Raw genomic sequence first — 14,054 nt, 5'->3', positions numbered from 1 at the left:
GTTCTCTGTGGGCCTGCCTGTTGAGGCAAATGGGCATCAGACATCCTCCTCATGTAGCGGGAGAAAAACCCTGCCTCCATCAACATGTTATTCATGTTTGGTGCCATATAGTTGTGCCCTGTGCCCTCTCGGTTACATTTTTACATTTGACATTTTAGTCACATATCCAGAGCAACTTACAGGAGCAATTTGTGTTTTACCTAGTCGGCTCAGGGATTCGAACCAGTGACCTTTCGGTTACTGGCCCGACGCTCTTAACCGCTAGGCTACCTGCCGCTCTGTTGTACACTGTTGTACAGAGTGCCATGGGCAAATCCATGTCTCTCACCTCACTGCATCTGTGACCTGCAGTGGGAGTAGATGCTTGCCTCCAGTGCCGTGCAAACATTATTGTGCTGTTCTATTTTTCTTTATATCCTATGTGCTGGTAATTATTTATGTGATGTTTGTCTGAATATGAAATGCTTGCTATAAAAAAAAGACAACAAACACTCATACAGTGTTACAACCAAGGATGAGAACCGAGCAGATACACAAATAAAGAGACAGGAAACACATACACACACATAAATAAATGGGCTAGAAGGTGCTAATATGTAGGTCTCCTCCATGGGGTCTATGGCCAGACAAAAATCTAGTGGCCCCCGCCACACTACCTACAAAGAGACTTTCAATCTAGGGTGAGGCATAAGGGACAGACAAAAATACTATTCTTATCCCAAAATGTGAGCTACAAGGCAGACGTGACATACAGTATTTGAAATCCCACTCAGTTAGTGTGTCGGTGCTGTCTGTCTGACTCTGTCAATCCAGAGAGGAACAAAGTCAACCAGTGCTACCACAGCTACTCCAACTTGGACCTCCTCTCAAATCTCAGCACACTTCTAAAACAAATAACATCAAATGATATTAGCAAAATAGGCGGATTAATAACTGACTACAGTTTACTGTATAAACTTCCTTGTCCAATATTTAAAACCAAACTGCTAACTCAATGTGAGCAATGTTCATAAATAGCAACGCTCACTCGCTTTGGTAGAAACTGCAGTCCATCCTTGTTAGTAGCATAATCCGCCCCTCACCAATCACGTGGGGAAGAAATGGTGCCTCCTTAAAGCTGCAACAGAGAGATGCTGCTAAATGCTGAACCTGGAGTGTCACAACGTTTACTCAAGACAATCAATTTAAAATGTCCTTCTCCTCACCCATCCAGCACCCCACAAGTTGTAATGGCCGCACTTCATAATAAACATACAACTCTATATTCAGAAATCTCAGAAAACCCTTTTCTCCAGTCTTGAACTTGAGCTTAAACTTGCATGTTGCTAATATCCAGGGAAGCTAGTGAATTGAATTTTGAATTGAAACAACCCTGCAAGTCACATAGCCCTACTACGAGTGAGGTATAAAACTATGGACCAATAAATTGTCAGATGTAGCTCCATTCCCGGTGGGAAAATGGAGATCCTTCATGATTTGAGTCATTTCGTGAAGGGTCGTCAGGCCCATTTCGGCCTAAAACAACTGGTCAGTTGCGGCGCGAACGAATCAGCACCATGGACAGGGGTTTAAATGGCCATTTTGCCCTTCAGCGTCACTATTCTTGTTTTAACGGATACATTCTATAAGAGCATGACCAGAATATTTTCAGCAGAGCACCAGACAGACAGTTCACACAGTTCACACAGAGAAATAAGACTGCAATTAGGGGAAATAGATCAATTTCCTCGAGGTCAAGGAAGTCAGGAGAGTTGTGTTAGTTTGATTCTGGTTGCACATTGTCAAGTCCTACACCAGAGCATAGGCTACACTAATTATGCTACTCAAAACGTGGTTAGAAACATGAAGAATTGTACATCCACTACGCCTATTTTTCCCAATGGCTGAGCTTGATAGTATCCTACGGTATTTACTGTCCGGATCTGAACATATATGGGAGAGCGCCAGAGCCTACAGGCTTAAAGCTATCATAACCATGACAGCCTCTGCTTGTGCGCACGTCAATTTCACCCCTTGACCACAGCAGTTTGTTTCCCTTTACGCAGAGATACGCATCTATGACGTAGATGGGGAAGTACAGGTTTGATGCGTCCTAACTTGTTTAAAGGGATCCACTGCCCGCACGGTTGCTATGAAAGCCCAGTGCACACGCGCAAAGCAGCTATCGGCAGAGACTAACTTTACCTGAGATTTTAGAGCTCACCTGCAGGCTACCTTATCATGGATTTAAGGAAATATATATATATATTAATTGACATCTACTACTGCCACTGTTTAGAAACTTCACCGTGATACATTTGCAAATCATGTTTGAAGAAAAAAATGCATAAACGAAAGATTTCCACGATAATAAATATACACGCATGTGCGTATAGGCCTATTGCATCGAACCTCATATTTAAGCAAAGCCACGACTATGTTGCACCTTGGGTAATTAATTCATTGTTTTAATCAATCAAATGATCCATGTCTTGCATTTCTGGAATCTTACGACATGTCAAGAGTCTGTGTGTGTGTGTGTGTGTGAGTGTGTGTGTGCGCGCGCGTGTGTGTGTGCGTGTGTGTAAACGGCATCATGTAGCCTATGGAAACCACTAGCCTAAATGTTTAGCTTGTCGAATATTGCTGCAGAGACGCCCCATGTGCACCCATCTGTCACTCACTCTCAAACATCTTTAAATCACTATGCCACATGTAGACTATAGCTATATCGACAAGGGGAGAACGTATGGCCAGTTGCAACTGAAATAATTAGCCTACAGTCCTAATCAATTGATGTGCTTTGCCAGGATCGACTTCACTGGCAAGATTAAAGAATAAACTTACCGCAGTTTTCACACAAGATCCTCCCAACATATTTTTTTAGATTATTCCCACTAGTATCTAGGGGAGCATATGATGCCTTGAAAACCAGGGGCTCATCAGTTGGGTCCATGAAAAAAATATACTTGTGATTCTTTATCACTGTGGTGCACGGAGCCTCCGATCCGAATTCCCCCACGGTGACGAGCTGCTCCCGTTCCAGTCCTCCGCTATTCCGCGGCCACAAGTCCAGCACTTTGACATTCACACTGTACGCCTCCGCTGAGTCGTTCAGAGGCGCGGACTGCACCTTGCCCTCGATCACCACGGCGGAATTGTAAGCCTGGTCTTGCAGGGAATTCAAACTCGGGGAGTAGCAGGCGAAAGAGACCCCGATGACCAGCATGGATAAATGAACTGAATCAAGCCTCATGCCGCCTGCTTTGGCTCGGTGGTCGCTGGTCGCGTTGCGGCAGGGCTCTCTGGGCTGCGGGGCGATGGCGGTGGAGCTGGGTTGAAGGGAGAGACAGCAAATAGGCTCCAGTAGCACGGCAGCGCGGCAGACCTTGCGTAAGTGTCCATGCCATCGGGATCCGCTGCTTTTTCCGATAATTTTGCAATGGGGAAACACCAGCTAGGAACCGGAAACCGCGTAAGCTAATGATGCTGGGTTCAAAATCCCGTCACTGCATTCTGCTAAAAATACATTCTAAAATGCAAAGGCTTCGTGGATTCTCCCCTTCAGACGATGCTATATGCTGCCATAGTAGCCTATCCGCAAGACGACGCCAGTCTCTTTGCCCAAAAATTGCAGTGGTCGGGTGGGCGACTTGCTCAGCAGTGATGGTTTTCTGTATCATTCGCCACAGAGAAAATACGCCAAATGCTTCAGTCAACAATTAGTTTTGTAGTCCACTTGCAAAAAAATGCATACGATTCATCCATCTAAATAAACTGTGTTTTGTTCCACGGATAGGCCTAATAAACCGCCTTCTCCCACTGCCCGTCTCTCTCCGCCTCCCCCACTTACCAGAGACGGAGAGAAATTATGCTGATTGCCAAAGGCTCCACCACAAAAAATAGATTTAAGATTGGAGCACTATGATATAGCCTACGCCGACACACCGACTATCGGTCACCACACTCCCCCAAACGACAACAAATGACTATCACTTCATGCTCTTCCCCATCACCAAATGGTTTCACGTTAAAATGGAATAATGAAATAATTACTGAAATGCATCACGCGTCCCTTTTTAAAATTGCTTATTAGAGTAGACATATCCCTCCAAAAAAAGGTAAAACATCGATTGAAAAAGCAGCTGTAATCAGTGCAGTAGATATAGGGGGTTTCAGCTGAGATGACGCTGCGAAAGCGATTCAAAGCCTCGGATTCTTCAACAGACTGTTTTGAATGAGTTTTGCGTCTCATTCCATTATTAAGTCATGCCCTGCATTCAGGTCACATTCGCAGCTCTGCCTCTGAAAAAAAAAATGATGCTGAGGCGCTGCATCAAATCCATACAACTAAAACAGCTGCGAATGGGCTTTAAAAACAGGAGAAGACCATATATTTCACACTATAACAATGCATGGACAGACACTTGGTGCATATTGTTTTGTGTGTGTGGGCTGTTAATGAGACATGCGTAATGGCATGGAGAGAACATACAAATTGGAATTGATTATAGGCCTATACAACACATTCAGATGCACACATCCTTCTTGTTTTTGTATAATGAATTATGTCAACTAAGTAAGGCTATAATTTGAATGCGGAGAGAGTCACTGGATGTGAAGCTGAAAGCATTCACGAAGGGCGACATCTGCTGACCAACAAACACTTCCCAGAGCAGGTGTGGAACGTGCGTCAGATTCTGAAATGCTCGCCTCGAATGTGACGATTAGCAACATAGCATACTCAACCCCAAGGAAGCCTACAAAGCAAGGTCAGACAAAGACAGACAGACCGACAAGAATAAATTACCTGGGCAACACTGAGCCTAAAACATGAAGGCTGACTAAAAACATAGAAGGAAAACTTCTCCACAGTGGTGTTACTATTTTGGCCCACTTTATCACAAAATATAGCGTTTATTGCCTATCTGGCAACATAAGAAAGCTTTAGATTTATATTTGTCCCGCCCATGAACAAAACACGAAGACCGTATTTAAATATAGAAGTTAATTGATTGATATCACCCCACCTCTCCACCAAACTTACTAAGAAAAGCTCATGAACAGCACGCACAAGTTTGACATACTAAGAGATTCTCCAACAAATAGGCCTACCTACTAACGAAAGATCTTAGATGAGTACGTGAAATGGCCCAAGAGACGCAGCAGCGATATCTCGCCCACTCCATGATCTTCCCATGGAACGCACGAGATCCGAGAGCTGTCCATGGTGCTAACCCCATCACGCCCAACTGGAGAAGCAATTTGCGCGCTCTCTCATGAGGCTATTTCAAGTGGTCTACTCAGTTGTTGTCTTATATTCTGAAAGTGCTAATAACAAATCAGTATATCCATGAGAAGACATTTGTTAATGCAATTTCGATTTAGCCACCTACCACAATAGGTCTAGATTAAACCGCCCATATAAGCTAATTAACTCGTAATTTGATACATATTCTGGGGTAAGGACTATAATACTTCTCTGGCTTTCAGGATAAGCAGGTTGGCCATATATAACGACCAATTAAAGCGAAAACCTACATACAACCTCACCTACGTTGCATTACTAGGCCTGCCGCCTACTGTACAGGATTGGGCTATGCGGAGGGAATCCTTTCTTTTACCCCAGAAAAGAAAATTACACATCTACTAGAAAGGGTTTTCAATTAATAAAAAATGTGTTCAATGAATTAAAAAGTTGTGTTCATTGAATTATGACATTACAACAGGCGCATAGGTTAGTTACCCTTTGGCTGAACATTGAGACAGTGCACGTAGCAAATAAGTCTTCAATTTTCCGAATAAATTAAAGTAAGGACTAGATGCCTGAGTAGATTGAAGTGGAGGGATAGATTTAGTAAGAAGCAACAGCACAGGTTATGGTTCTCTTCCAAAAAAAAATCCAGAAAGTACTAGTGGGTTGAGAAATCTTCCTCAAGCCGCAATTTCTAAAGAGCAACAGTGCGAGGCGCACGCGTCTTGCAGTTCACCCAGTAACTGAGCGTGCTGACATCAGAGGACACGCGGGCTGCGTTGAACTTGTAGGCTACGTGAGTCTCTCTCCATGCCACGACTCGCTGTTTCGTTCCATCTTGTGAAGCGGCGAATCACTGACAGTAGGCCTACAAGGAGTTATTCACCTTTGTCTTTTTCGTGTCTGTCTGCGACGAGACTACACCGAGGCTGTTCAGGCGCTCTGCCTGTAAACTAAGCGGGGTAAGATATGCCTATCCTTGTTGTAATAGGTCTGTGACTTTGGGAAGAGGACGACAGGTTTATTTACATGTCATTGGGTTAATCACTGCAAACCTCTCTCTCATTTAATCCGTCCTCCGGTATGCAAGCGATTTCCCTCAGCAGTGGACAGTAGGCAGGCAGCCTTGACGTGATAGACGAGATTTCCGGTAATATCGAAAGTAGTTGCCAGTCAAGCGATGTTGACAACTGGCACTGCAGTGAATCGACAGAAGCCACATAAGACATGTCTGCAGAATCCTATGGAGACTGACAACCTACATCGCGCCCTCTGGTTTTATTTATAGCATACCTCTACAACAATCTTAGGCGATTTTAAGTCAAGAAATATTCTTTTCACACAATGACAATGTTGTCACATGGATTCACAGCCTAATCAGTGTTTTTTTGCATCCTCCTTTGTCAACCCCTTTACTGACATGGCACCTCTTGAAGTCATTATGAGATTGCTGGATATCTTGAGTATTTGACCTTTGCTTTTAATCACTTTCATGTTGCAGTGTTTTGGACCAAGCATCCTGGGCCAAAGATCAGAGAAAGTCTATAAACGTATCATTCCCTTGTATAATATTGACATATGATTCAAGACGAACACACAAAATAAAACCTGCATAATAAAACCAGCATCTGAAAATGCAACTGTAACTCCAGAGGAAGGTGGGACAAAAGTGTCAAACTGCATTTTAGAGATTTTACATCATTAAACGTGCATGTATATAGCATACAGACATAATTAGCTTAATATTTGCCACTGAGTGAAAACATGCCGAATATTCCCCCATTTTCAGAGGTGGATTCGTTTCCTTTGTGTTATTCTGCTTCTTTGAACTTTGTGCCCATGAAGATAACTCAGCCTGTTGTGGGGATAAGTCAATCTGTGTTGTGGGGATAAGTCAACCTGTTGTGGGGATAAGTCAACCTGTTGTGGGGATAAGTCAACACTGTTATTGGGATGATCAAAAGCATGAATCCAAAAAATGACATATCAAGGGACCATTGAACCAATGTTCTTGTCCATCACAGTTCCCAATCCTTGGACACATGAAGAAGACAACAGAACATTCTTATGATAAATGGAAGCGAACACCAGCCTATACAACTGATAAATGGCAACGTCTGCACTTTAAGAAGTTCTATAACACTAATATTTCAAGAAGTGTGTGTGTGAGTCTCATCAAAAGCTGCCATGCCAAAGGAGGGTGCACAAATATAAACTTAAGGGGAAAATAAACAAGAGTTATTAAACTCTTTGACTCTGACTGTACAAAATCAGCTATACATTTTCACAATTGTATCTTACCTTGGCACAATATAGTCTGATGTGTGAATCCAAAACGAAGCAGTGAGATATTTTAGTCGAAGGATATAATCACATAGGCTACAAGACAAAATAAATGATGTGACCACATTTTCAGAGGCCTCTGCACTGATGGGCGAGAGGAGGAAAGACAAGCTAAACACTATCATATATCTATGGAATTCTATTGTCGTTGTTAAATAAAATGATTGCCTATAGGTAAAGCTGTTGTCTGACGTTTTCTGGGTCTCGATGTTAGTTGCGAGTGAGACTGAAGCAATATCAGTGTTTTTCAGCAACATCATAACAGTTTCCTCTTCGATAAAAGTTTTCCTTCGGTCTACTTCTGAAACATTTCACTTATACAATATCTCCTTTGACTTACACGTTGAATCTTAGTCTATTTGTAGCCTAACCTTGCAGTTTATTCTTAGTGAGGGTCTATTTTCGATATTTCTATTTAGTTTAAAGACATTTGTAAACTATTTGTAGACTATGATAACGTTTTGTAAAACATTTTTTCAACAAATGTCCCGTCATTCACTATTACTTTGCTCGAGAACTGCGAAATATATTTTCATTTATTAGGCTCGAGAAAGGTATTTCTTCTAATTTATTATTTTCATAAAGAAATTACACGTTACACAAAATGTGTCCAGCAATGTGGAAATAAGCTAAGTTGGCTAGTTGAGATGTATGAAGACAAATGAAAAACACTTTAAAGCAAAGTCTATTCAGCAATAATATTAATTTAACTGTGATAAGACCAGCTACATAAAAAGCAACTGCAATCATTTTTGCTAAATAAACAATTACAAGTAGGATAGATGTAGGTGCATTTGCCGCTCCTGTCAACGTCACTTTCAAAATGAAAATAAATACAATTGTTTATTTCATTTAGTTGACAATATGCCTACAAATCACAGGCACCCACGTTTCAGTTTTCAAATGAATTGTGTCAGTGTAGGCTACAGGCCTACAAAGTCCCATTGACATTCAGGTAACATAGCCAAAATGAATATTTCTAGAACGAAACAATGTATATCATTCAATGGCCTGCACGTGGGCTAGACTAGAGAATGGAAGTAATGAATCTGTTTTATTTCTTGATAGATATTAGTTCTTAGGCCTGAAAGAGTGAATAAGCCAGCGCATGATACACCATATTTGCAATTTCTTCCTTCCTCAAGTGAACGTCAACATCATGCATATCAAACGAAGATGTTTGTCGTCATATATTATACTGTATACTATATATTTGGCTATATATCATACATTAGCTTATTCAAGTACATCTGAATAACAAGGAACTTAATCAAATCAGCATCTAATAATCTAAATATTAGATGCATTTAATTCGTTTTTGTCCCATAATAGTATACACTTATTTGTATAGTTATCTGCGTGTTCTTCTCTTCTAATAAAAAATAAAATGTATTTTATTGCAACGCTTAAATCGTTGTTACTTTAGCATTTTCGATCAAATACACCGTTTTTAACACGTCCTTTAAATAAATTAAAAAGGAACGTAAAATGAATTAAATTAAGTTTAAATCCAATAAAAAATACATACATTTCAGCAAATATAATTATGTAGGATTAAAAATGGTTTAGTCGATTACACACGAGATAATGTTTTATTGAACAAAAGTTACAAATCTATTTCACATAGGCAAACGATGGACTAGTTATAGTTGCTACTTCTTTAATTCACACAAGTCATAAGACAATCGTAATAGAAGCACTGTTTGGATAACATACTGTACGAAAAATAATCTTAAACTATCCAATCGGACTTTGATAAGACGGAATTTTATGACTAATGATTAATAGGCTATACATATCTAGTTTTTGGCTTACAGTTGAACAACTTCCATTTCAAATAAAGTAATGTCTTAGTTATGTCAATTATCATATTTAAATATGTAACATTGACATTTTAAGTTTAATTAAAATGTTGTGCATTTGTCTTATTTGCGCAGTTTGGAACTCGTGAGATCAGGTTGCATATGACAGGATCGCTAGGCCTACTATTTTCATATTCAAATCAAGAGACATGGCTTTCATAAAAAATAAACATCCGATGAACCTAGGCCTAGGCCTACAATCTGAGAAACGAGTAGGTATCACAAATGTGCAATCATGAAATGTAGGCCTACAATCTATTCTAGTAGGCCTAACAAATACTCTATTTGGTAGGCCTATAGGCTACTCTCTTTTTGGTAGGCCTAACTAAACGAATGGTAACGGTTCTTTTAAGTAGACTACATTGACAGGGGATTGAAAAAAAATACTCACCCTATCACCATGATAGCGTGTCTGTCTGGGCCTAAATTGTGTCATATCATCCCAAGGTCGAAACAGGAAAGGTGGGTAACAACAACTGTATGTAAACGAAAAATAAATAAGCCAAACAGAGACACTTAAATCAACAGACTATGTTATTAAACCTGGCAGCAGACCTTTTATTTTGTTTCCAAATAGGGGTTTCACTTACAATACTTAATATAGAGACAGGGAACAGGTTTCCAAATGTCACGAATCGAGGCTTTCAGATTGATTTGGTAACAGTGGCGGTTAATTAGTAGCCCTACATTGGATAGACTAACAGTGCATAGACAGATATGGGTAAAATGTACCTTTTGGCCTAGATAGCCATTGGGTTTCATACTTAACCTACTACCAAAGTAGTAATAGATGGTAGGCCTACAGAGTATTTTCACGCTGCAAGGGCAACCCTAACGCATGTGGCCTAATGTAAAATGTTACCTTGAATGTGAGGCTCTGGAATGTATTGCGGCCACCGTAAACTGTCACCAATTCTATGCATGGTTATTCGCAAACTTAACAGACAATAACCAATAGTGCAATAACATAGTAATAACCCCAGTTAGAGGAATTAAGCCCTTTTTACGCATAGACCTACGGTTTTACGCATTAAGGTTTTATATACACGATCCAAGTAAAATGCCACGATTATTGCACTTCAGGATTGCTCTTAATCCAAATCGACAGTCAAAATAATAACTTCGATTTCAGCTTTGAAGTGGTAAGCTTGCATCACAATAAACCTGAGAATTTAGACGCCGATGAAAAGCGGCAATTCTGTATTTAGGCCTAAAGGATATTATAGAATTTCCACTTTGAGGCCCCCTCAATAGATATTGTTCTTGTATTTCCCTCTGTGTAGATCTCGCGAGAGTGGTGGCGTGGCTGGCTGGCTGTGGGGTTGCAGTAGACAGAGGGAGAAGGCAGGCAGGCAGCATCATGGCGGACAGAGACAGTGGAAGTGAGCAGGGAGGAGCAGCAACGGGCCCGGGCGTCGGTTCCATGCACCCAGTGACAGGAGGGGCGGGCTCGGCTTCCGGGCTGCAACACGAGACGCAAGAGCTGGCGTCGAAACGGGTTGACATTCAAAACAAACGTTTCTACCTGGACGTGAAGCAGAACGCAAAAGGCCGCTTCTTGAAGATAGCTGAAGTCGGGGCCGGGGGAAACAAGAGCCGCCTCACTCTCTCCATGTCAGTGGCAGTCGAGTTCCGTGACTACTTAGGGGACTTCATCGAACATTATGCCCAATTAGGTCCTAGCAATCCGGACATCGCACAGGATGAGCCGAGACGAGCACTTAAAAGCGAATTCTTGGTCAGGGAGAATCGGAAGTACTACATGGATCTGAAAGAGAACCAGAGAGGCCGGTTTCTGAGGATTCGACAGACCGTGAACCGGGGGCCCGGTTTGGGATCCACGCAAGGCCAGACGATTGCTCTGCCTGCCCAGGGACTTATTGAGTTTCGTGACGCCTTGGCCAAACTCATTGACGACTACGGAGTAGATGACGAACCTGCGGAGTTGCCGGAGGGGACCTCCTTGACAGTGGACAACAAACGCTTTTTCTTCGACGTGGGCTCCAATAAATACGGAGTGTTCATGAGGGTAAGCGAGGTGAAGCCAACATACCGCAACTCTATCACCGTGCCCTACAAAGTGTGGTCCAAATTTGGAAATACGTTCTGTAAATACGCGGAGGAGATGAAGAAGATCCAGGAGAAACAGCGGGAGAAAAGGGCATGTGAGATGCAGCAACAAGAGGAGATGCATGCTGATGATGCAGACGAGGATTGATATATAGAGAGCAAAAACATGCAACAAAATAATCAAAATAACAAAAAGAGAAATTATAATAACTTTACTGTAAAAAGAAAGAAATCTAAAGATTGAACTGTAACTGTTTAACTCCAAGGGAGCACCACCCACAAAAAATAAACCTCCACAAACTGACAGTTAAGACATGTTGTCACCCATCGCTGGATGTTACCCACTTACCCACCATTAATACAGTAAGCGGCTGCTAAACCAAGTAATAACATTATATATGAACCGTGTTTCCTACTTGATGACAGATGATAAAGAACTGAGTGTTTATTTCTCTTATTAACCAATAACTTTTGTACACGTTAAAGATATTATAAAAAGTGTTTGCAATGTTCAAATGGAATTATTGCCGAGTTATGAGAAACAAGTCTTTTTCATTTGACTTCAGCACAAATCAGATATTTTAGTTTTTTTTTAACCAAAATTGAAAACCTTTTTAAGAGGTTGACATAGCGTAGGCCTACTTGCCACCCTATTTACCTTTACCTGTGAGTAGAGATTTGTTTACACATAAATCATATGAGGGCTAGGCCTGCTTTGGATTGTTTTTTTTTTTATGTCATGCAGTCTACCTATGTACTTTTTTCAATGTCATCCAACGAAATAAGTGCTCTCTCGTGCAATATGCATTGCATTGAACTCGAACACATTGAGCTGGTCAATGGAACTCGACATGAAGACTTTCAAGAGGAATATTACTGTTGTAACTTTTGTTTCAATTGAAATTGTCGTCATGCAGATCGGTATACTATAGACTATCTTTGTGTCTCGTTGTCATGCAATGTGTTTTTAAAAAGGTACCCGTCTTAGATTAAGGAAGTGCAGTGACAACATGCAGCAAATTACATGAGAAGTGGTTGAGAACAGCATATTTGTCATATAGACCACTCAACCCTGCTAGCAGCACGTCATTGGCATCATGGTCTGCTAATAAAAAAAGTAAAGCATGGTTTTGTGAATCTGAAATGTATGTCAACTTCAGCACTTATGGATAAGAGGTTTTCTGTTGGGGAATTTGACACACAGAGGACCAGCAAATATCAGCCAACCAATAGGATGCCAATGTACCAATGAGTGCTGTTGCTGCATGTTTACCTGTACAAAGCCTGATGTTGGTTTTCACATATTGTGGCTCAAGGACTCCTCTCCAAGCTGTTTTTCAACCCTGCAAATGCTCAACTGATCTTTAGATTGAATGCTGGTCTGAATATCTCAGTTGTTTCCAAAGAAGCTGGCAACAATCAGATCATGTCAAATTTACCCCAGTATTCAGTGAAAAGATCACCTGGCATATTGGATTGAGTAAAAAGCAGCAGGCCTAACTGTCCTTGAGCCCCCCTGGTTAGAGCCACTGGTGTAAATGACACCCGGATGGGAGAGTCCTCCTCGGCATATAAACAACCTGGTGCCTTAAACACTCTGCATGATTACATGCTGGCCTGATGCTTTGGATCACAGTTTGGGTTTTAGTTTGTTTCCGTATTGCTTTTCCGTGTGCCACAGCACAACTTGTGGTGCTAAAGGGTTCATTAAGAACCCTTAACAAAAGAAAAAGAGCAGATTACTACGATTTTTCTGCAACCTTTCCCCCTTCCCCAATCTCCCTCTCATCCCCGAGCCATCCAGGTATCGGCCTACATGGAAACATGGAAGGGGGTGGTCACCTAGAAGACGATGCGTATGAGCCTGCTCTTCACAGGCCCAGCCCGGTGAGGTGGAGCAGAGAGCAGGGGCTGACTGGTAACATCACTGTGGACTGGATTGAGAACGCTTGTTGGAGGCCCTCTTGTGATGCTCTCTGTGCGTAGTTCTACGGCTTGGGCAGTAATGTGTAATTTGTAAGTTGCTAAAGACCTCAATTAGGGGGGAGTAGTAAGCATGTCTTATTTTGATTTGTGTTTAGTTTTTTAGTTTTAACTTTTCAGCGTTATTCCACATCATTTGTCATTTTGAATGTTGTTTTTTTGCTCACAATAGATATTTTATTTTCAGTGCAACATTTCATTACTGTGTGCAATATCGTATGTGCCAATGGTGGCAATATGTATATCAATTAAATATATGATTAATATTTGAACGCATGTGGCTGAATTCCATGTTTATTTATCTTCAAGGTTTTAAATACCTTTATATGCACTTAAACAAAAGTCCAACCTGGGAGGAGAAGTCAATCCAACAAAGCAAGCTTCATCCTTCCTGATGAGGACACAACCAACACCCTAACATTCACAATAACTAACATGCTGAGGAATAGTGTTGTCTGTCTCGTAGGCCTCTATCACCTCTCCCTATGGCTTGGGAAGAGTGAAGGGATGGGGTGATTGTTGGGGCTGAAAATATGTTGAGTTTTGGTGAAAAGGAAAAGCAG

General features: G+C 41.3%; 1 protein-coding gene across 1 annotated transcript; it reads left to right on the top strand.

Moving 5' to 3' along the window:
* The first annotated feature begins 6,053 nt into the window (after positions 1-6,053).
* Positions 6,054-13,767, top strand: puraa (purine-rich element binding protein Aa). The gene is made up of 2 exons (XM_041851543.2): positions 6,054-6,195; positions 10,722-13,767. The coding sequence occupies exon 2, from the start codon at positions 10,799-10,801 to the stop codon at positions 11,654-11,656; it is 858 nt and encodes a 285-aa protein (XP_041707477.1). The 5' UTR covers positions 6,054-6,195; positions 10,722-10,798; the 3' UTR covers positions 11,657-13,767.
* The last annotated feature ends 287 nt before the right edge of the window (positions 13,768-14,054 follow it).

Source organism: Coregonus clupeaformis, chromosome 27 (genome assembly GCF_020615455.1).
Source record: "Coregonus clupeaformis isolate EN_2021a chromosome 27, ASM2061545v1, whole genome shotgun sequence".
NCBI lineage: Eukaryota > Metazoa > Chordata > Actinopteri > Salmoniformes > Salmonidae > Coregonus > Coregonus clupeaformis.
The sequence above is the reverse complement of the archived record's forward strand: the minus strand, read 5'-3'. Positions and strand labels throughout refer to the sequence as shown.